General features: G+C 39.2%; 3 protein-coding genes across 3 annotated transcripts; 1 reads left to right on the top strand and 2 right to left on the bottom strand.

Moving 5' to 3' along the window:
- Positions 1 to 4,040: 4,040 nt before the first annotated feature.
- On the top strand, positions 4,041 to 5,930 carry LOC143883329 (uncharacterized). Its single transcript, XM_077386681.1, has 2 exons — positions 4,041 to 4,497; positions 5,242 to 5,930. Exons 1-2 carry the CDS (start codon positions 4,181 to 4,183, stop codon positions 5,438 to 5,440), a joined length of 516 nt encoding a protein of 171 aa, XP_077242796.1. The 5' UTR covers positions 4,041 to 4,180; the 3' UTR covers positions 5,441 to 5,930.
- A 3,422-nt stretch (positions 5,931 to 9,352) lies between these two features.
- On the bottom strand, positions 9,353 to 20,857 carry RECQI1 (RECQ helicase l1). The gene is made up of 10 exons (XM_077359547.1): positions 20,666 to 20,857; positions 18,099 to 18,496; positions 17,074 to 17,334; positions 16,030 to 16,193; positions 14,019 to 14,115; positions 13,856 to 13,899; positions 13,347 to 13,461; positions 12,912 to 13,265; positions 12,588 to 12,812; positions 9,353 to 9,985 (listed from the first exon to the last, which is right to left on the bottom strand). Exons 1-10 carry the CDS (start codon positions 20,781 to 20,783, stop codon positions 9,728 to 9,730), a joined length of 2,034 nt encoding a protein of 677 aa, XP_077215662.1. The 5' UTR covers positions 20,784 to 20,857; the 3' UTR covers positions 9,353 to 9,727.
- A 2,995-nt stretch (positions 20,858 to 23,852) lies between these two features.
- Positions 23,853 to 24,182, bottom strand: LOC143890109 (uncharacterized). The gene has a single exon (XM_077394672.1). The coding sequence runs from the start codon at positions 24,180 to 24,182 to the stop codon at positions 23,853 to 23,855; it is 330 nt and encodes a 109-aa protein (XP_077250787.1).

Here is a 24,182-nt window from a genome sequence, read left to right as displayed (position 1 = left end):
TTATCAATCACAAGACGGGGTTATCAACAGTGAAAAGGGGGTAAGGGGTTCTCAACACTGAAAATGGGAGATTATTAAAAGGGCTCTACAGTGAAAATGAAACAGTACATGTTAACTGTTTCTCATCAAAGCCAACTTAATAGGAAAAAAAATAAAAAAAATAAAGCCCTAGATGTGTAAAGGCTTCCAAATAGTGAAAATGAAACAATATACCACAAAAGTAACTTAATAGAAGGAAATAAAAGTAAAAAAATTGAAACATGACACCCTACCATCGTTGAGACGATGGGGATGGGGAACACGCCGGAAAAAATGAAGCCCATGCCGGAATATGGTTGAGAACAGAGAAGAGAGGTCGGAGTAGCGCAGGAACCCGCCCCACGTCAGAGAAAATGGGTTGATTTTCACGCCGGTCACCACCTCACGCCAGAGAAGATGAGTTGCAGGTGGTTAAAAATGAAAAAAAGGAGAGAGTAAAAGTGAAAAATAAAAGCTTCTCAACAGTTAAAGATGAAGAAAAGTTAAAACGAAGGGTTTTTTTGCCCTCAGGGGCATTTATGTAAAAGGCCATGTACGTAAAAGGTGTTTTGACCTCCGTTCACAAGTTTTTAAAATGGTGTCACCCATCCACTATTTTGTCATTTTTGTGTCACCAATTGACAATTTTTCCTTTTAATTATTTTTATGTACTTCACAAAAGAAGGAAATGAGAATCCTCAGTATGAGAGAGTAGTTTCTTAGAAGAAACAAACTGTTGATCTCTTGGGAGGTCTTTAATATAGACTTATTTTAATATTTTTTAAAGAGATAGTATCCATACACCCTTATTTGATAATGACACTCTTCATTTTGTTAAACACTTTTCTGATTGTTTGTTGATAACATTTTTGGAATGAATTATAAAAGCATATAACAACTAATTAGAGAAATTGTAAGGTAAGTAGGGAGAGATATCCATGGGAATATATTTTTGTGTTGAATGTGAGCTGTAGGGATTCCTTTTAAAGTAGGGGTGTAACTTGGGCCGGCATCAGCCCGAACCTGACAGGTTCAACCCGATTTTGGCTAGGGTTGGGTTGGCATTTCCTTGGATTGTGTTGGGTTAGGGTTGGGAAAATACAACCTGATTTAATTTCGGGTTAGATTAGGGTTGAAGTCTTAGGCAATCTGACCCTACCTGAACACAACCTCATCCTAATTTTGTCGTGATTTTTGTATTTTATTTTGTTTTCCCCTTGGCGAACCCGACCCAATTTGGAAAATTGGGTTAGATGGGCAATTTGGAAATTGGGCTTAGTTGGGTTGGTAAAGGTTGGGTAATTTAGAGGCGGGTTGGGTTAGGGTTGAGGTAATGCAACCTCATGTTACACTAGAGTTGGCCTCAACCCAACCCGGCCCGAATTGCACCCTATTTTAATTCGTCCATCCGCAGGGTACATGTATGATTTACGGTTAGTATTGTGTAGGTTTAAAGTACACCATTCAAGTTAAATGGGGTGCGAATTATCCAACATGCGAATTTATTAGCACCCTTTTTTAAGTGCAAAAGCAGTGTGGAGAATGATTGTTGAATGTCACCTTTAAGCTATTTTTAGATCATTAATGCTTTAATAAAGCATTTTGAAAACTAATCAGGCTGAAGCGGGCCCACACATCCATCCATTCCCTTGTCAAGTGGGTTCCACCGTTGAAGTGGGCCCTGAAAAGCCCAAGAAACTACCAAGCAGTGGACAGCTAGACACCATCTTTTTTCTCACAAAAATGCCATGACAACACCATGATGTTAAGAAGAGGGCCCCATTACACACCTTGTTACTGTTGAAGCCAGTAGGGTTGTGTGATTTTCCATATGTTTCAAGCAACCAATTTGCAGCCATTATGCACTCAATGTATCTAGATGATTAGAGTAGGGGTGCAACTCAAACCTGGCTGGGTCGGGTCGAGGCCAACCAAAACCCAAACCAACCCAAGCAGAGCCTCGGGTCGAGGAGAGTAACCCTAACCCAACCCAACTTTAAATCTCTCAACCATAACCGAACCCAAATTTCCAAATCGGTCCGATTAGAATCGGGTTGGCTAGGGTTTAAAAAAAATAATACGATTTTGTACCACAATATATTTATGATAATTAGGGAAGGGGTCGGGTCTGGTTGCCAAGGCATCAACCCTAGCCCTACAAAATAATTAAATCGGGCTGGATTTTCCAAACTCTAACCCAACCCAACCCAACCTGAGAACTTACCAACCAACCCGAGCCGAAATCAGGTTGAATCCAGCCCAAGTTTCACCCCTAGTATTTATATTTGTTGAAAGAGAAAGATTAGGCAGAAAGTCACTTTCCCGATTAATGCTAAAAGCCAACTTTTGAGTGCCACATGGGGGACATGTATATGAACTTATGATCGTTGATCTCGTAAAAAATCACGAGGTGACTTATGTAAACAAGATAGACGTGGGACCCAATGAGAGTCTATTAAGAAATTGCATAAAAGTGACTTTCTTTTAGCATTTTTTACATACTAGTAAGCCAAAATAACACATAAAATGCTAATTCTACCCTTATCTCTTATGACCAAATTGGCCCTTATGATGTTTGTTTGGAAACAACAAATCATTTCCCTAATGGCCCGTTTGGATGCAGAGAAGATTTTGATTTGGAATTCTCACATTTGCAGCTCTATTTGCGTTGAGGTTTGGATCCCGATCAAATCCTTGAATTTCCAACTCAGCGACTGACAGTGAAAAAAATCAGATTTCCAAATAAGTTGTGGAAATAAGAAATTGGAAATCCACAGATCTGGCAGTTTTCTTCACCCTCTTGGATCCTCAACTTCTTTCCTCCAGCAGAAATTACCACCTTCCCTCTCTGTCTCCCTCAACATGAGCTGGCAAATCTATTCACGTTGTACTGAAAACTCAATTCCAAATCCAAATACAAAATCTGAGGTATCCGACTGGGCCCACAAAATTGTAATTTCATCACCATTCGTTAATGGTCTCACTCATCCACATGAACATGCATGCAGCATGGCATGGTCTTTTAATAATCGAACATTATAAGTGGGACCCATCTCAAAAAATGGGTTAGTAGGGCCCACCTCGACCTCGGTGCGAGAGAAGCTAAGACGACCAATTCCTTGTCTTGGTGCGAAAAATCCGCACCAAGGAAAACCCTCGACCACACCTTACGCCTGTTCTTATGGTATGGACACCCTCATCTCGTTGTAAAAACATCTTTGCCATGTCTTTATACCAAAAATTACAAGTTACCCACCTGGACAAGAAAACGTTTTACCGCCACTGCTTTAGCTAGGGGAAATGACCACACTGCCCACGCTCTCAAAGCAAAGAGAAGGAGAAATATATCTATACACCGGTGTTCCATGTATAAACCGTCTCTAATATCATATCAAATCTGTGCAGGGGAAGTTTTTAAGGAGAATTTATATGGTCACGGCTTTGCGGCCCAAAAGTATAATGGGGCCCACATTGTTTGGGTGATCTAAGCCATTAATTTCTTCGACCCTGACGTAGATAAGGTGTGCAGAGGCGGAGGCACATATAGCATGAGGGGTCCTGCCCCCCCCCCCCCCCCCCCCACCACCCACACGCACCCAAGTGTAAATTCCTGGCTCCGCTAATGAGGGTGTGCCCAAAAAATCTTCTACATAGGATGCTCCTACCCCTTCAATCCGTTTAGGTTTCTATACTGCACTGTCCATTTTAAAACTCCACAAATCAGAGGGTTAGGATCATCCAATGGGGAATATTTTTTGGGCACACCGTATCTATGTCAGGGCCCAGCAAATGAATTGTTCGGATCTCCCAAATAATGTGGGCCCCACTGTATTTTTGAGCTGCAGGTGCAGGTGCAATATATACACTGTTTTCGTGTATAGTTATATACGCGATCATGTTTTAGGCTTTTAGCTAATGACCATGGGTAGTTTGGTCATCTTCCAATATTCCAACGTCAACCGCTTTTAGAATATTCTTCCAGCCTTTCAAACAACAATCTCATTCACGTCCTTCTAATTAAAACCATGTCCACACACCTAATCTTCCCTACAGATACCCTTTCCACATAAATTCCTTCATCTCTAACCCCCTTCTCTCCTCCCCTACGCTGCTTAACCTTTGAGCAATCTAAAAAAACAAACACCCCTTCCTTCTCTTTACCATGGAGAAGGAAGGCAGCATAAAGAAGACTGCGAAAAAGCGCGGCGGCATGAGCCTACTACGCACCGCCCTTTTAATGATGCGCCACCGGCCGAACAAGTCGAAGCCCGTTCATACTAATGTTGTTGAATCAGCCGGAAAGGGCCTCAAAATCCTAGTCGGTGCAGTTCGGCCCTTGCACCTCCGGCACGAACCCAATTCTCCAACGTCGGAGATCATCCCGACGGGATCCATGCGGGTTGACTCGTTCCACGACGTGGTCCCGCCATCTCCGTCCCCACCAAGGTGCTTCGACGTAGAAGACGGAATGACCAGCCGGTATTGTGAAACAACCAATTACTCCAAAACCTTAAGCCGTTAGAGATTTTATATGTGTAAGCCTGTATAGTCCGGTATTTTCAAAAAGTACTGTATGGCCCACACCATAGGATGATTCAAACTGTCCATTTGATGGGCCACAACGTAAGTAGGTTGTACCCAAAAAATCATTTCCATAAGATGGTAGTAGCCCTCTGATCTATAGAGGAACTGCATATTATGAAACCTCTATAGATGGAAGGGTTGGGCCACAATGTAAATAGGTTGTACCCAAAAAATCATTTCCATAAGATGATAGTAGCCTCCTGATCTACAGAGGAATTGCATATTATGGAAACCTCTATAGATGGAAGGGTTGGAATCATCCTATGGAAATGAGTTTTTGGACCACAACCTATTTACATTGTGGCCATCAAATGGACGGTTTGGATATTTCATCTATTAAGGAGGATTCCCCGAATACCTGAAATAGTGATGATCATCGAAAATATGAAATATTTGATACGATCCGTTTTGAGAACATACTTTTTGAAAAACACTAGAGAATAAGGGCATGTGGCCCCTCATTTTTGGGTTGGCCGTATACGTGGCACGTGTGACCCTTCTTTTAGGTTTGGCCGTGGATCTTTAATATTAAGGAGTTGTAAGGTTTAGAAGTCAGGACCTGCCCTAAGGCAATAGCTCTGGTATCCAAAAACCTGAGCAATTAGAGTTGGTGTTATTTAATCATTTACATTTCAACAGGTATGCATCCGCACAGGACCTCCAAGCGCTTGATACTTCCGGTGGGAGCGATGATGACGGCAACTATGTTGCTAGAGGGGACGAAGCTATCGACGTGAGGGCCGAGGAATTTATAAAGAAATTTTATGAGCAGATGAGGCTCCAGAGAATGGAATCTGTTAACCGTTATAACGAGATGATTCAGAGGGGAACACGGTAAGGGAATCAACATTGGAGGCGTACGTTAGAGATGATCATTACATGCATGCGTGCATGCATGCACATGGGTTTATTTTATTGTCTTTCTCTAGTTTTTGTTTATTTGTTTTCATTTTTTTCTTCTTCTTTTTTGTTTTGATTTACGTGCGAATATATGGTCTAGTTTGGTAAAGGTGAGAGATGAATGAAAAGGAGAAAAAAAAAGAAGGAGAGGGTATTTGAGTTGTGTGTGATTTAAGAAATAAATCTCATTTTTGGGAATTTGTAGGATTTGTTTTAGTGAAGGGGAATAATGGGTACATCTTGGACATTGAAGAAATGCTCTACCGTAGGCCGAGGGTGCCCTTCAATAACCTGCAGCTTGAAGAAATGCTCTACCGTAGGCCGAGGGTGCCCTTCAATAACCTGCTCCATGGTTATTTATTTATTTATTTTGGTTATATCATGTATGACTGTATGGGCTTTTGTTATTTATTTATTTATTTCGGTTATCTGTGCCCTATGATGACTGATGAGTCTCTATAGGTTGCTTCCCCTTCTCGTCTTTGTGTAGGAAGAGGAGCAGATTTCTGGTCTGGAACTCTGGATTTTTTTTTTCTTAGGTACAATGAATTTTGAGTGTTCATTGTATAGCATTGTAGAAATCAAATTCAGGAAATGGAGTGGTTTTTACCAACATGCATGGATGATTTTGGTGGTGTCTCCTTAATGTAAAACCATTTCATGGATGCTAATTGTAGAAAACCGAGAAATACCTTCTTAGATAGTATCAAACACGATGTTCAGCAAATATTAAGAAAAGATGCAAGACAGACAATCACACAAAGCAAGAACACAGAATTTACGTAGTCTGGCATCTTGACCAGCATGTGAGTCACTCACATTAGTTCGTCGGGGTCCTGTATAATGCCAGAATACAAGACATCCGCATAACACTAAGGGTGGGAAACAGCTGTAAGAACTGTGCATTCTATGAATCGTGTATTAGCCCAATATACAAAGACTAACGGGCTCATGCATATATTTAAGCTACTGGTATTGGCACTGTGATGTTTTAATAATTGCACTAACTCATCCGTTCTTTTAACATTTAAATAGCTGACAAAGGTTATTACAGTTCCCACAATCCATTTAATACAGAAAAGACAAGCTGGGATGGTGCAATTATTAAAAATAGTAGTGCCAATATCAATAGCGTATATTTATTAAAGCAAATGATATTCCCACACCCTTTCCCAGCATTTCCACCACCTTTTGTTTGTCTTTTCACTTTTTTGGAAAAAGAAAAACAGAAGGAGATGGAAATACTGCCACATTTTGGAAAAGGCAAAAAAACAGGTGGAAATACTGGAAAAAGACCAGGGTGATATTAAAACTTTGTAGTGCTAATATCAGTAGCTTATATTTATTAAGGGAAATGAAAAGGCAAACAAAAAAGGCGGAAACAATGGAAAAGAGGGTGAAAATATTCTGTGCAATTATTAAAACATAGTAGTTCCAATATCAATAGCCTATATTTTAAGAAGGAAAAATTGCCAATGGGTGACACCAAAATACAAGAATTGTGAACGGGGGACACAATTTTGTAAAATTGTTAGAGGGGGATGAAATGGGGGTTATCGAGTCTCTAAAAGAGGGTTACCAACCCTCTAAATGGGGTTGTCAAACTCTCAAAAGTGGGTTATCAACCCTTTTTAACAATTTTTGAAAAGGGTGTCCCCAGTTCACAATTCTTGTATTATGGAGTCCCCCGTTGGCAATTTTTCCTTCTAAGAAAAATGATACCCCACACCCTTTCCTAGCATTTCCGCCTCCATTTGTTTTCTTTTCACATTTTCAAGAAAAGAGAAAGTGAAGGGGATGGAAATACTCCCGCATTTAGGAAAAGGCAAACAAAAAATGTGGAAATACGAGAAAAAGGGATGAAAATATCATTTCTCATAAAATAGTAACAATTTAACTAAAATACAACTACTCAAGATATGAATGTTTGCAAGCCGATAGGCAGTGGGAATTATATAAAATGTGCAGAGATCCATTCGATATTTTTTTTTTGGAAACAAAATGAAAACTTATCTCTCACTATAAGAAATACCGCATCAGCGGCAGCCAACATCTATTGCCAAAAGAGAGAAATCGGTCGCTACCAAAATTTTGTTGGCTCAAGTTTGGGGAATCTCGGGTCAAGCAGTGGTTGGAGGTCTTCTACGAGTATGAGAAATGAGTCATGTTATGGGTGTTCTCGGGTCCAATTGGGATAGCTGATTCCAACGAGGCAGAAATGAGAGTGGTGGCATGCATCAAGTAGTTAGGTTGTTGATGGATCACAACATTCGAGATAAGATGATGGTTGAAGGTGATTCCTTAAACGTGATTAGATGGTTCAAGAATAGCGCACCTCATCCTTGGAGATTTGCAAGATGGATCGTCGAGATCTCGGATTAGGTGGAGGGATCGATCGTCAATCTCATTTCATCAGGTGAGGATTGGGGCTTGTTGGAGAGAAAAATGGTAATCTCTCCAAATTTTATGAAGCAATATCTTCTACAACTCATCCTATCTACAAATTTTATGATGAAGACCTTCTAGGATGAGAGACTGTCTCAGGGAGGTCCCTAACTGCTCTCTACACCATTCCACTTGTGTAATATTATCACATTAATAAATGTTTGTAATGACAAGAATGCCCTCGACATTAGCATGACTGTTTGGGATGATAGTAAAACAGATGTATATTTATTTATAGGGCAGTGATAAATCGACTCCCCATGTGTCTATCTCTCTCCTCTTTCTCTCTCTAACCTAGAGCAGAGAGAAAGACACATGGGGAGTCGATTTATCAATTTGGGGAGTCGATTTATCACTCCCCTTATTTATATCATGGGATTTGCTAGGGTCCGCAAAATGCTTTTTGTGGCTGGTCTGTTGCTGCACATCAGGCCAGCCACCTCGTGAGTGGTGACAACAGCTGTTGTCTTCATTCACGGGGTGGCTAGCTGGCCTAACGTGCAACAGACCAGCTGCGAAATTCCTTTTGCGATGGACGCTAGCAATTCCTTCGTATCATTTTCCTTTCACGACTAAACTATCTAAAAATGCCTTTGCACGCTTAAATTGCTAATTACATATTGGTTTGTACACTTAAATTACGATTTCATTACAAATTGGTGTTTTTTTAAAAAAAAATTACACTGTAATCTGCAATTTGAAATTGCAATTTTGGCCTCAGGGTCATATTTGCATATGATTTGATATGCAAATAATGGTTATAATAATTTGGGATTTGCTAGGCAATTTTGCAGGAGAGAACAGCCACATAGACTCACTTTTTAGCAGCTCTTGTCTTATTCATTTAATTAATCTGAGGTGGCTGTTCTCTCCTGCAAAATAGAGCCGTGAAATGGCTTTCCACAAAGTTGTCTAGCATATCCATAAATTTTATAAATTCGGTAGTTAATTCCTTCCATGTCTGGAGTCAAGTTCCAGGTTAAAAATAAATGGTTTCCAAAGTGGGTTTAATTCCCATTTACTTATAAGACTAATTTAAAACAATCTTATTTGAGAATTTGGCCAAATTTAGTGGTATCAAAGGAAGCCCTAAAAATTATTTGCACATAATCTTATATGGTTTTGAAGTTAAATATGATTATTTGCAAATAAGGTTTTAATGGTGAGGCCTTAATCTCCCATTTGCAAAAAGATTAAATCAAAAGAGGGTTTTAAAGTCTTTGAATTCCTCACCTGTTTCTTGACTTGTAATTTGCAAACCCCACAGGGACTTGCAACTAATGCCCTTCATAGCAGCCAAAACTCCACACCAATCCCCAAAGGAACATGACACAACACATTTAAAAACTGTTGCATTTCTTTTAACAATTGAAGGTAGTTTTTGTTAACAAAAGGATACCAAGGATAAGAACACAATACAAAGTAACTTTCTGATTAAAAATATGGCATGAAGTTCCACCTTCTGATTGACTTACAATTCACTCCAAAATTGGAAAGTGCAAGTTTTCAAATTTCCTTCACCATAAATATAAGATATACAGTGGATAGAGGTGTCGATCAAACCCGTTACAGCTCAATTTGGATCTGTAGTTCCTTTTCAGAGGAAGGTGAACATCATGCACCATGCCCCAGCTCATTTGGACATCCCATATAACTTGTAATTCTAATCAATCGCGAGGGCCTTTACTACATGTAACGCGAACTCATATTAACCCTTCCTCGCTGGCGTGCTGTTAGACTCATCTCTATGTTCTCTGCCAACAAAGGCTTATTACATACTTCATGTTGACTTTCGATGACGCTTCCCACACATTTTCTCTTTATTTTTTGTGGAACTTTTTGCTTCCTGCATTCTCCCTTTTCTAGACCCTTCACCTCCTGTTTTCGCTTCCCTCATCACTTCTTGCACTCGCTTCCCATTCTGGCAACTATGGGACATCCCAAGGCAGTTGTCACAAGGACTGGAACCATTCATACAATGCTGTCTCTCAAAGTGCTCTCCAAAATGTTCGAGAAGTGTTTGCCTCCGACATTCAGCCTGAAAAACCAACAGATAGTCAACAAGATGATAACATGCAATTCAAGTTAAGGGAGAGAAGGAACATGATCTCATAGCCTGGTACAACTCTCGGTTGGTGAGATCTGCAGAGTTCCAGATCCTTTCTAACAGATAAACTAATGGGCATTTCAGTTACTCCATTAGAATTCAGAAATTAATGGATATAAACTAGAAATTAATGGATATAAACTAAGAAATATACTGTATTTGCCTGCTAATTTAGTTTAAGGATGTTTTTACGTTTTGTTTTTTTCCAGTTAGTCACGGAAACACTCTCTCTGCAAAGCAGGGGTAAGGCTGCTTACATCTAGCCCTCCCCAGACCCCGCAATGGCGGGAGCCTCGTGCACTGGGCTGCCCTATCTTTCCAGTTAGTAAATTATATGGGTGATGCATGATGCACATAGATGTATTTGTTTCTTAACAGGATAGATGCATTTACTTCTTATAAATAATCATGAAGAATTCAGCATATAAAATATCCTCCATGATTAGTTGCCAAGTGAATAGCAATTTATTTTCAATAAGTTACTAGGCCCTTCTTGGGTTCGAGAATCTGAATGCACAAATAGGGTGTGCATGTGGCATGGGACCAGGATTATGTGAGTTGCCTCATGGAGAATCGGAGATTCACCAAATCAATGGTTTTGATCACAAATATATGCTATGTGGGACCCAAGGTTGGTCATGAAGATCATCTTAAGGATTGGTTGGGTAGCGAATTCATAAATTTAAGCTCTTGAATCTTGTTGCCTAGATTTTTACTTCATAAACACTTGTAATAAAAGCACAAATGTTTCTTCTCGTAGTTCATAAACACTTGTAATAAAAGCACAAATGTTTCTTCTCGTAGTTCATAAACACTTGTAATAAAAGCACCAAAGTTACTTCACAAACACTTGTAATAAAAGCACATATATTGGGACTGCAGGGATCCTGGTGCAGGCAAAAGCTCTGGTGGATGTAAATCTATCTGCGGCGCCAGACGTTTCTTCAATCCATGTGTTGGAATATCAGTAGGAAGAGGGGAGAAGACTCATTTTTGGATGGACCTCTTGTTAGAGAATTCACAGCCTTGCTTTCCCTAACCTCAATAGGTTAGCGTATGACAGAGAAGCTCGAGTTTGCGATTACATAGATAGCAAAAGGGATGAGACTTGAGAGGGATAGATTAGATAATCAGACTCAGATGGGACCTTAAGGATCAGGAGGTAGTCAGACTAGCCTAACTTTTATCTCTCATTGGGTCCTAATATTGCTCTCCAGCATGTCAGGATTGTAGTATTTGTGCCACTGACACCTCTGGCAGTTTCTCTATCTGATCTTTCTTTCGCAGGTTGGTGCGCAGCGATGGTTTGGAGTCTAAATATTCCATCATTTGGCGATCACTGGCCCCTCATCAGGTGGCAGATTTCGCTTGGACAGTAGCTCATAGGTGGATAAACACATGTGACTGCCTCAAGAAGTGCAAGGTATCTATTGTTAGCAGGTACATCCTTAGCAAGGCGGCAGAAGAATCCGTGAATCACGTCCTCCTGTATCCCCTCTCATCAGGCAATTATCAGGAGCTTTGGTTTCTCTGGGGTTTTCCACATATCCATAGCAAGAACCCTGCTTTTTTTGGCCCAGTCCCCCTTTCGGTGAGACGGCTCAACCCCTTTGGAGCCTGGAACCGTTTGCTACTTTATGGCATATTTGGCAAGAGAGAAACAAGAGAATCTTTGAAGACAAAGGAAAAGGCATCGGCATAATCATATAGGAGATTAAGATAGATCCCATAGCTTAGACAAAAACAGGTGATCACTTGGCAACATACTCAGCGGCTGATATATTGAGAAACAAGCAGGCGATAATTCGGGAGAACAGAGTCAAACCCTGCCTGAACCCCTTTTGGAAGCTGCCCCGTAGCGGTTGGCTCAAGTTCAACTTAGATGGAAGCACTAAAGGTAAAGCAGGCCCGACAGCTATTGGAGGGCTCATCTGAGATGCAGATGCAGAGGGCAACATCCTATTCACACATTCCATTTTGGATGGGATATGTGAGTCCAACGAGGCATGAGCGAAAGCCCTATTGCACGATCTTAATGGTTTGTAGCTCATCAACCCGGCCCATTGATAGTGGAGGGAGACTCTTCCAACATTATAGCTTGGGCAAGTAGAGCAGCCCCAGGCCCTTACAAACTCGCAAATATCATTTCAGACATTTGGGACTGTTGCAAGGCTTTTCAGCATCGCTTTTTGAACACTTACAGGCCAGCAAATGAAAAGGCGGATGAGATAGCAAAAGGCGGAGTGAAGATACATCTTATGGAAGAGGTTCAACGACTCTCGCTCAGGTGCCTCAGGTGGTGATATTGGGAGCTGTTGTATCATTTTTAGTCTTAACATCTGGCACTTCATCTAGTGGAGGATCACTTGTGTCCCTTTCATCCGATTATATGGCTACTGATAATCAATAAAGTTATCTATTTCAAAAATGAAGAACAAATATTTTTGCTTGCATCATGTTTGTGCATAAGCAAATGCTGTTTTCTTGTTATAGCTAATAGTACCTGCAATCATAAAGAGAGAAAACAACATGCCTTTAGTTCGCAATACTGTTGCATTTTCCTTGCTTGAACCATGGCCGTCTTAAAGCTTTCACTTTTACAACCTTGTCCACTCCGTAACATGCATACTACCCGACTGAAATCTTTTTTCTGATACAGAGCAATGCATGTTGCTGGAAGATTATCTCTCCCTGCCCTACCCGATTCTTGGTAATAACTTTCAATCGATTTGGACAGCGTGTTGTGGACAACAAAACGCTGAAAAGATAAACATTTGATAATATTAGAAATACAACTCAAAGGAAAACAACAAAAATTCATAATTGGGGAAACTTTTCATGTATAGTTGGGACTCACAACATCACATTTGTCTATCCCCATTCCAAAAGCGATAGTAGCACACACAACATGGACCTCTCCAGTATGCCATTTCTTTTGAACAGCAACCCTCTGGCGAGCCGCTAAACCAGCGTGATAATATGCGGTCTTCATCTTACACTTTTCGTTCATGTAAGTGGAGACATCCAGACACTCACTTTTCGAAAGACAGTAAACAATTCCACACATATTCTGAAAACGATCTTTTAGTAGTTGCCCGAGCTGCTTTAATGAATCCTTGCTTTTAGAAATCACTTCATATTTTAGGTTTGGTCTATCAAAGCTTGTTTCAAGAACAATAGCATGTGGGATTCTTAAGGCGTTTAATATGTCCTGCATAAAATTCATCAAATTTAGGATTGTCAACATGCCAAGAAAACCCACAGAGAAAAGCTATCACCATAGCACATCTACCTTTCGTACAGGCTCAGTTGCAGTGGCAGTTAAAGCCATTATAGGAACTTCTGGAAAATTCTGCTTAAGGCACCCTAGGCCTCTATAGTCAGGACGAAAATCATGACCCCATTGGCTGGGAAGCAAAAAAGAGCCAGCTGAAGTAAATAAACAGGGCTTTACCAGATTAATTGTTAATCCTTAGTTCTTAAATATGCATGAATCCTACAAGGAACCATGGTTTTAAATTTCGACCAAAATCGGGTCAAGACCGAAACTGGAATGAGCCAAATCCGAAATTTACCAAATTTCGGCTGAAATTTCTGCCGAAATTTTGTTAAAATGTTTTTTTTTTTTTTCCAAGATTTTGGCTGGCCGAAATTTCCTTACAAAAAACTGAAATTTCATTTTTTTTTACCGAATTTTGGCCAAAATTTCAGTTTTGGCTGAGTCTAAAACAGAAACCGAAGCCAAGTTTTAAAACCATGTCAACAACATTGCATTATAACTTGTACCAAATGTAGACATACCTTACACAATGTGCTTCATCAATGATAAATCCTGCTAGTAGCCCCTGTGATGCGATAACAATTAGCTACTCTTCAGTATTGTTTCCTCTAGATAGAATTGCAAGTTCATCAAATGTAACAGTGTACAAGAGTCTGCCAGGTTTAAATATAAATTCACACTCACCTTCCGGTGCAAGGATTTTAAGATCTCCAAAAATGATAGGTTTCCAGCAATCCTTTCGGGGGTGACATACAAGAGTTTGCATGATGGTTTGCTTTTTCTAAACAGAGAAAGAATAAAAAATTTAATTGAAATTAATTTGGTGATCAAACTAATATGGCCCAAATTGTTCATAATTTTCTAGCATTCCAATTAAACGATTTTCATCATGCTTTTGTAAGATTAAAATTTATCGCAATAGCTAACAAAGAGATTGAAAATGCAAGATGCAAGGCATACTAATCAACCAATAAATGAAATGATACATGAAGGCTGTTAGATATTGTAAAGAAAAAATAGATAGGAATGTTTTGACAATTCTCTACTGTTATAGTTCATGTACTTACATTTCTTGCTCCTCTTTTCCCCTCATTTAATGGCATCTAGTCTAACCTCTTAACAGACTAATGGATCTAATTTGGGGAAACTAATCACTAACAAGTCCCTTTCCCAGATTATGCAAGTCCTCAAGGTTTGAGAAATAGTCGTTCCATGTCTAATACCCACAAGAGTTGGAAAATATAGTTGTTTCCAGGTTTACCTTAACATCATCATCTAACGAAACTGTTATAGAAGCATCTTTAAATAAACTGGATATCAAGCAGACATCTATCATAGAAAAGCTACAACCTTAGGATACAATGCTGCTATTACACCAAAAACCTTCTTGGGACCAAGATTCCTCTCCTACCCTAATTCCCACATCAATGTTTAATGGAAAAAAAGTATAGGTCAGCTACTCGGTCCAATTATTATTGAAGTGTCAGATCACTCATCCAAATCAAAACATTTCTAAGGCATCAACCTGCAAGACGCTACAAACAAGTGGGAGGACTATGTGCCTCCCTCCCACCCCCTTGACTCCTGGTGCACCCCTCTCCATGAGTGGCTCAAGATCAATTTTGACGGGAGTAAGAAAGTCTATCGAAAACAATGTTGTAGTTAGACACACTGGCTTTCTTGCTTTTGCAGGTCCTGATGGAAAGTCATGCTATTGAGGCTAAGGTCATGGAAATATGGAAGGTGCTAAAGATTGTGGTGCATTGCAATTTTCAAAAAATATGGATTGAAGGAGATGTTCTCAATGTCATTATATCACTCAAGACTATGAATCCTCTGGAGGTTTTTGTTAGGATAAAATCCTAGCCATAGGAGCCTTGGAAGTGGTTTATATTGGTAAAACAACCTATAGCTTCTAGAAAGAGAGAAAAGGTTTATTTCATATCTTTCATCTTATCTTATGGTTTTGTGAACCTACAAGTAAGGGAATTGACGTTGATCGTCTGGGCTTGATGGTGAGTCAAACAACTCTTGAAATTTCTCTATAAATACCCTATTAAGGATGCTGTTTGCACACGGTTATTCAAGTTGCCTTTCTCTCTTGAGTTTCTTCTGATAATCCACCAAAATCTTGAAAGATAGTGGTCGGTTCCCTTCGCCGTTTTGCCGTGGAGCAAAGAGAATCTGACAAAGGGAAAACGTTGAATCAGCATCACCAAACCGTTCAAGCCAATGGCATCTGGTATTATTTTCTTTCTCTGTGTTATTCAACCGAATAGAACTAAAGTAATTTTTCTCCAAGTTTTTGAACGTCAAAGATCAAGGGACACTTGGTTCTTGCATGAACTGAGATCTACAGTTTTGTCATGTCTTTGTTGAAATAAAGGATACCATTTGCTGCTTGTTTGGGTGCAATTTCACTCAAATCCACTGGGAAGAAAATAGTCTAGCGGACAAATTAGCACATTTTGGGTATCTTGTAATAGCTTAGATTTTTTTGTTCTTTTTTTGTGTTGGGTGCAGTCTCCCTGCGTTTTGTATGTAGAGGTATTTTGTCGTCTCGGTCTTTTTCACTTTATATAGCATATATATGGCTTTGGGCTTTTTTCTGTTTTATTAATATATTAAATGTTCATTGAGAAAAAATAAAGAAAAACAGAAGATATCATGCATCAAAGTGTGATAAGATCCTTGCCTTAGCTCTTGCATGACTGCCGATGCTTGGGAAGCAGTTTGTTGAGAATTCAAAAATGTCGCTGGTATTCCAAACTTGAGGTTCAGTGTGATAATCTGATCTTGAATAAGAGAAAGTAGAGGGCTTACAACAACAGTAACACCAGGATGGAGAGTTGCAGGGAGCTGTAGATAACAGACAAAAGAAAGAGAAAGTAGCAATAAGCTAAGCACTAAAATGACACTCAGACAACTGTTAATTCTAAAAACTTTGTGACAGTGAAAGATATGTATTCTTGGCAAACTTACAACAGAGAACTACAATAACATATGCAAGGAAATAATAAATGAGTTACCTAGTGTACCCTCAGTTGGGTTAAATTATTAAATTACCCCTACCACATATACACATGATACAATATACTACTTAACAGTGATCTTGCCATTGCAAAAGGGGATATAGTCTTTCCTTTGATTTTATATTATAGGTGGGTCTTATACCTTAAAAATAAGTATTGAAAAAAATCATTTTTTTCTCTAAAACAGCTAATTTTGCTAATTAGGTTCTTCTGCTGAAGTCAATATGTAATTAGGTTTTGTCAAATGTGAGCTGGTAGTAAGCTGAGCAATAGATCTTTCAACGTAAATAAAAAGGTTGAACCCATATGACAAACATTTGACTAGCCCTGTGTCTAGTGAAAGAATGCAAGTCCCATTTGATTGACAAAGACAAACCAGAACACCAAGTCTTTCTATGGTAGATTGGGTTGTATACTAATATTAATTGTTGAAACATGTGAGATGAAACTCAGTATGTATAAATAGCTGATCAATAACTCTTTTTAGCAATAAAAAATACTGAATCTATATGAAGAATGAGTGACTCATCCCCTGTTTTATGGAACTAAATTGCAATTGACTCAAAGTGCCAATATCAATTAACTGGGTTCCCAAGAACATGCTCATTTATAAGATAGATTGTTTGAAAGCATGGTTTTGCTTAGACTAGTTGACACGAGTGATGGAATAATTCCATACTCCATACAACAGAACAGAAGTGCATTACCTGGTAACAAAGACTTTTACCACCACCTGTGGGCATAAGAATAAAGCAATCTCTATTAGCCATAGCCGCTTTACATGCCTGATGTTGAAGAGGCCGAAACGTTCTATTACCGAATATTACAACATTTGCAAATTCAACATCATCCAGAGCCTGCAATTCTTCATACTCTAGAGTTTCATGTTCACCAGTTAATGTGCTTGGACCTGTCTTCCTGTTGGAAAATGACGGAACGGATTCTTGTGTAATGATGCTCTCTTGACCCTTCAAGATTTCAACAAGCAAAAGCTTAGACAACAGTAACAGAAATCATAAAGGACCCAAGGATTGAAAGCTCAGAAATGGTTGTCCACCATGAATTCTCAAGACAACCTAGTCGCTTAGTAGAAACATCAAGGGCATATTTGGCTACCAAGAGTTTTTTTTCTTCATTATAAATTGGCGCCTCCAAGTGGAGATGAGGGCGAAGTGGCTAAAAATCAGGAAACTAGTGTCTCCAAGTGATGAGAAGTGGTTAAAAATCAGGAAGCATGAAACTCTACTCAACATAGGATCAACTTTTCCTGATTTTTAGTCACTTCTCAGGCTCATCTCAATTGTGCCCTCTCAAATCTCTGTCCTTATCCCACTGGCCTACCCCTCTCTCACCACTTGGAGACACCGATTTATCATGAAAAAAAAAATCCTGGCTGCCAAACACGGCCTAAGGAACAATCCACGATTACAAAACACATCACATTAAGAGACATTAAGGACCAATCGACATTTCAAATCAAACAAGAAATGATAAAATTCAGAACGACTACCGCTGAACCATTAGAAGGGAAAGGAAAGACAGTTGGCATATAAAAATCCAACATAATAAAATATCAAAAGAAAAAGTTTAAAATTTTCATTTTAATTACTACAAGTTCAAAAACATAGCTACCCCGGCTGCTTAACCATCACTATGAACTAATATCAACATGCTGCCTATAAACAGACTGATAGCAGTAATGGCAGTAACTTTTTCAAGAAGAATTGCTTACAGTGAATTTTGAAGGATGTTTAACGGAATTTCGAGAAATGACTTGGCTTCTATTGCCATCAAGAGAAAATGAAGGATTAAAACCAATATGTTGGTTTGCTGTCCTAAAATCGAAGTCTTCACCATCAATCGAAGAATCTAGCCTCTCAAAATGTTTTTGAACTAGAGGCTCAAGTGAACCATTTTTATCGTTGACATAAATTCCAAAAGCATCTCCATTATATGTTTCTTGATCATTTGGAATGTCTTCTCCTAATATTTTATTTAAAGCTCCACAGGCTTCAGATTCCATGGCTTGTAAATCATCCCAGTCCTCTTCATCCTGCATGGAGTCAGCCAATGCTGCAAGATAATCATCACCGCAATACTCAACAGTAATAAAATCTCTTCCATCTTCTCCTGCATACAAAAAAAAAATATACATCAGAACAAAGTTTTAAATTTCAGTTTCGGTTTCGGTTTTGATCCTTAGCAAAACGAAATTTTGGCCTAAATCTTGTAAGATAAAGAAAAAAAAGTGGTCTTTCTTTTTACTTTGGATATGCCGATTTTAGATTGAAAACAGTGTAAAAGAGGGCTCATGATCAAGCAGCAATATGCTGTCCTGACAGCGCTTCTTGGATTTTAAGTGAGAAATTCAGGTTTTAAAAATCTCTCCTGCATCCTGAGATTTCTAAAACCTGGAAATATGGGAGGATCTGTTACTCTCTTGCTGCAGAAAGAAAGGCGAGAAGTCAAAAACAACGGCTGGACCGCTTCTTCTCTTGTCTCTTAGCTACAATTTTGAAGAAATCCCGGATTCTAAAATCCGCGTATCCAAACGGCCCCTCATTGTTTTTTCGAAATATCTTAAAGAAATCTCATTGTTCTTCTCTTTTCAGCGAGTGGAGTTGATTTTTAGTTAGGGTTTCTATCAAAATGTCGACATTTGAACATCAACTTTACTCTTATATATATAGTGGGGGCCACATTATTTGGGTGATCCAAACCATTCATTTTTAAGGCCCTCACATAGATAGGGTGTCCATAAAAAATCAGATCCATAGGATCATCCTAACCATTCGAACTGTGGAGGCAAAAAATGGACTAATTTGTGAAGGTTTAAAGACATCCATTTTACCTCCACAAATCGTAGGGTTGGGATGATCCTATGGATCTGATTTTTTGTAGACACCCTATCTATGTGAGGGCCATTAAAATGGATGGCTTGGATCACCCAAACAATGTGGGCCCCCACTGTATTTTAAGCTAGTGTGTAGAGAACTTTATATATATATATATATATATATATATATATATATATATATATATATATATATGAGAATAGAGTTCCTAAGGTGTCACCTCATATAGCTTATATGAGGTGGCGCTTAAAAACATAAGGGGCCCACTTTGTTTGGATGATCCAAAGCATTCATATGATAGGCCCTCACATAGATGGGGCCCCTTATGTTTTTAAGCGCCACCTCATATAAGCTATATGAGGTGACACCTTAGGAACTCTACTCTCTCTCTCTCTCTCTCTCTCTCTCTCTCTCTCTCTCTATATATATATATATATATATATATATATATATATATATATATATGAGAAAAAGGAGTGTGCGGTTGACCGCACCTAGGCTTTGGTGCGGTCGAGGGCTTAAACACATGGGTCCCACACTTTTTGTGGTGATCAAAACCATTCATTTGCAAGGCCCCATCATATATAGGGTGTGTACAAAAAATCAGCTCCATTGGATCATCCTAACCCCTCCAAAAGTTGAGGGCAAAAATGGGCAGATTTGTGGCAAACGGTGTCTGTCCATTTTGCCCTCCATTTTTGGATGGGTTAGGATGATCCTATGGAGCTGATTTTTTGTACACACCTTATTTCTATGATGGGGCCATGCAAATGAATGCTTTGGACCATCCTAACAATGTGGGACCCATGTGTTTTGGGCCCTCGACCGCACCTAAGCTTGGTGCGGTCGAGCGCACAATCATTTTCCTCTCTCTCTCTCTCTCTCTCTCTCTCTCTCTCTCTCTCTCTCTATATATATATATATATATATATATATATATATATATATATATATATATATATGAAAAGCTGATTGTTTCGCATATTTCAACCGAAACATTAAGGGCCTGTTTGTTTTAGATTATGACAACCGATTGTGGAGTCCCAACCGATTATTGGATCCAGATTTAGTGCAATTTTTGGTCCAACAATCGGTTGGGGACTCCACAATCAGTTGTCATAATCTCAAACAAACAGGTCCTAACGAAATACCAAAAATTTGGGCGAAATCTTGTAATTTTCCTAATCCAAGTGAATTTCATTTCGGTAGCCGCAAAAATTGAGATATTTCAAAATTTAAAACCATGTGATCAGAAATGAAGCAAAAAATCAACAAACAAAAATCAGATTCCAAGCTAATCACCCTACTAAAATAAGAAAAAAAATGGGTTTTTAGAGAAAATGAGAGGAAATCTCAAGATGGGTTTCACAAAATAAGCACATATTTGGAGATTACGGTGTAAATGAAGAGGAGGATTGAATGGGGGGTTTTAGGGTAATGTTACCATAGAGACGAATGAGACGATCTAAGCATTGCTTTGAAGCTTCTTCTTCGAATCCAAAATCTGATGCCAAACTCAGAAGACGGGCCTTCTCTAATTCTAGGTCATCTTCCTCCTCCATCCAAAAAAAATCTCCTTTCGCGCCCAAAAAAACACAGGAAAATCTGTTCCCAAGTTTCAGAAAAATGGAAATGGGGTCAAATATATTTCCCCAAATGGGAAATGTTATCAGCACTACTGTATTTTGATGAGGGCACTCCTCACTTTATTAAAAGTAGGGTCTGGCCCGCACCATAAGATGATCCAAACCGTCCATTAGATGGGCCACATTCTAAACAGGTTGTAGCCCAAAAATTATTTCCATAGATTGATCCTAACCCTCCGATCTATATAGGGTTAGGATCAACCCTCTAACATTCAAATCGGAGGGTTAGGATCAACCTATGGAAATTATTTTTGAGGCACAACCTATTTAGGCTGTGGCCCATCTAATGGACGGTTCGGATGATCCTATGGTGCGGGCCATACCCCACTTTGAATAAGGTGAGAGTGCCCTCATCAAAATACTGTAGTGCCGATAACATGTCCCCAAATATATGTATACAGTATAGGGGTGTTTTTGTTTCTATGTGAAATGACTGGAATGCCCCTGAAAGGAGGAGAGTTAAGGAGTGGTTTACACTTTTACCCTGATGGTGAGGGGATTCATTCATGTTGGGCCCACAGTACAGACGGTCCAGATCATCGGCCCGTAGGTAGACGTGGTAATGAGGATTACATACGTGGGAAGAACATCTATACAAGATCTAGGCAGCTTGTTGTTGAGCTCCTACATGGATAGATGGTCAAAACAGTCCAACCGTTAAATTTTTTATGATTTGCAGATGGATGGAATGCATCAATGGGGGGAAAAGGACAGGTGATCTAATTTTGGATGGGTAATATTGTCTAATTACCTCTTTTTTTTTTCTCTTTTTCTCTATGTCATCTATTTCAGATCCGCTAAGTAGGGCTGCAACTCGGGTCGGGCGGGTTGGGTTTTCTAGAACCCTACCCTACCTGAGAAATTATCTCAGACTAAAACCGACCCTCCCCCAAGATGGTTTCTTGGGTTTGTTCAGGTCAGGTCAAGAATTTATTATTTAGTGTAGGATAATGACTAATTACAAAAAATTTAGGAAACGACAAATTTTCACGCAAGAAATCTTTAGATTTATATCATCAAAGTGCATAAATTTAAGAATAAAACTATTTTTTTTTCACACCAGAAACATGATCAGCCTAATGAAAACAATTATATCAGTGTATTAAAAAATATGTTGCCATGTTATTCAAGAGATATTTAAGAAAGTCACACTACATCTATAAGAGTCGGGTCGGGTTTCATGTTTCGGGTTTTTTATTTATTTAAACCCTACCGAGACTCATATTGAGTCGGGTTTTTCAACCTCAAACCCCTGCTCTGTTTGGTTGCTTGTAGATGGCTGGGAGAATAGGAGAAAAATAAGTCAAAGAGAATTAGACAAGAAATACTCTGTTTGGATACCGGTAATTCGTTGGGGGATCTATATCTCAGCGGTCAAAGGGAGGATTAAAGGGAAGATCTAAAGCAGATCAGTCAACGGGGGGATTAGGGGTGGAAGAAAGAAACATTGTTTGGTTTGTCTTGCAAATATTAGGGGGATTGGGGTAAGGGCAAAAAGATCTCCCCAAGATCTTCTCCAAAAATTTCATCGATTTGAAGAAATTTGGAGAGAAGATCTTGAGCGTGCCACATCACCCGACCGTCGCCCGACAACGCTAGTGGTCAAAGACCTTAAAAGGCAACCAAACAATCTCAAGAAGATGTTCTCCCCTCAATCTCCTTAAAAATAGGCAACCAAACAGAGGAAGATGGGGAGAATATTAGGAGGGAGATTTGCGAGTAGTGTTTGGTTGCGCGAGGAAATTAGCGGAAGATGTAGGGTGTCATTATCAAAATATAGGTGGAAGAGAGAGAAAAGTAAGAGAGAGAGAGAGAGAGAGAGAGAGAGAGAGAGAGAGAGAGAGAGAGAGAGAGAGAGAGAAGAATTTCTCCTAATTCCCCCAACAAATTTCTCCATTTTGGTGAAAAAAAGGGAGAAGATTAAGGAGGGGGACCATTTCTGCCACGTAGGCACCACCTAGGATAAAAACCAATAATGATGTCTAGAAGTTGTCTAGTGGTCAAAGTTGTAAATGACAACCAAACATGCTTTGGGGAGATCTCCAGGAGATCTCATGCATTTGAAACTCCTACAATCCCTCCAAAACATGCAACCAAACATAGCACCCCTATCGCTAAGGCCTATGATTTCTATGATTTCTAAACCTGACCCATGTTGCACCCCTATCGCTAAGGCCTTGTTTGTTTTAGGTTGTGGCAACTGGTTGTAGGCCCCAAACCGTTTATTGGACTCAAATTTATGTAATTTTGAGTCTAATTAACAGTTTGGGGCCCACAACCAGTTGTCCCAATTTAAAAGGGGCCCTGTTCGAGAACTGATTATTGAGCTCAAAATTAAGGCCATCTTCATTCTAGATTTTGACAACGGATTGCGACTCCAAAACCAATTATTGGATTCAAATTCTTTGGCCCCGTTTTTTTTTTTTTTTTTTTTAGATTGTTAGAACGATTGCCGAGTCCAAATTCAATTTTGAGTCCATTAACCAGATTTGGATGCACAATCGGTTAGATGATTGACTTGATTTTAGCAGGGGTGCAACTCTGGTCGATTTTTCGGAACTCAGGTTGAGCTTTTACCTTAATATCCGGTCGGGTTCGGGTTGATTCCAATTCATTTTTTTGGCCAAAGCTCAATCCGACCCAACCCAAAATTGCTCCCAAGTGGTCACTTAAATTCTACGAAGACGAAATTAGCCCTCGAAATTAAATGAATACAGATACCAAAAAAGATTGAAAAAAGCCCTTAAATTCTTATAATTATCTTAGATCATAGACAAATTGAAACTATAATATTTCAGAAAAATACCAAAATATCCCTATAAATGACAACAAATACCAAGACACCCTGATTCCAAGGTCAATATTTCAACATCCAATAATAGGAAGAATTATCAAAATAAAGAAAAAAAGATAAAAACTTCCCCTCCAAGGGCATTTTCGTCAACGAATATTTCTCTTCTCCTCTTCCTCTCTTCTCTTTCTCTCTCACCAGCCATGAACAATGTAAGAACATTTATCTTTAATCCAACAAAAACTCTTCCTAAAAGACGCTTTCACCTTCCCTTCAACAGCATAAATCTTATAACTAGCAACCCTCTTTCTTCTCTTCATTTCTGGATCATTAAAACTCCATGATTTCGAAGACGAAGACACAGCCTTATTGGCCTTAGTCCGAGCTCGTGGTGGGTCCGGATTCGATCTACTGGGTTCAGATACATAGATCTGATTTGCACTGAAAGCCTTCCCGTTCACAATCTCTAACTTCCGGTCACCTCCGGCGTAGCTCCGAAATCCCGACCGGTGGATATCGGCCAT

The sequence above is a fragment of the Tasmannia lanceolata genome, unplaced genomic scaffold (assembly GCF_043159265.1).
Source record: "Tasmannia lanceolata isolate RefF3 unplaced genomic scaffold, GAP_Taslan_0.1 ptg000002l, whole genome shotgun sequence".
NCBI lineage: Eukaryota > Viridiplantae > Streptophyta > Magnoliopsida > Canellales > Winteraceae > Tasmannia > Tasmannia lanceolata.
This window is presented reverse-complemented; position numbering and strand designations above follow the sequence as displayed.

Bases quoted from the DNA above. Each gene is read 5' to 3' on its own strand.
- RECQI1 (XM_077359547.1), bottom strand. From the start codon at position 20,783: ATGGAGGAGGAAGATGACCTAGAATTAGAGAAGGCCCGTCTTCTGAGT. The intron at 13,900-14,018 runs GTGAGTGTGAAT...ATCGCATCACAG, and splicing joins TAAAATCCTTGCACCGGAAG to GGGCTACTAGCAGGATTTAT. The intron at 13,266-13,346 runs GTAGATGTGCTA...AATTTTATGCAG, and splicing joins CAACTGAGCCTGTACGAAAG to GACATATTAAACGCCTTAAG.
- LOC143883329 (XM_077386681.1), top strand. From the start codon at position 4,181: ATGGAGAAGGAAGGCAGCATAAAGAAGACTGCGAAAAAGCGCGGCGGC. The intron at 4,498-5,241 runs GTATTGTGAAAC...ACATTTCAACAG, and splicing joins GAAGACGGAATGACCAGCCG to GTATGCATCCGCACAGGACC.
- LOC143890109 (XM_077394672.1), bottom strand. From the start codon at position 24,182: ATGGCCGATATCCACCGGTCGGGATTTCGGAGCTACGCCGGAGGTGAC.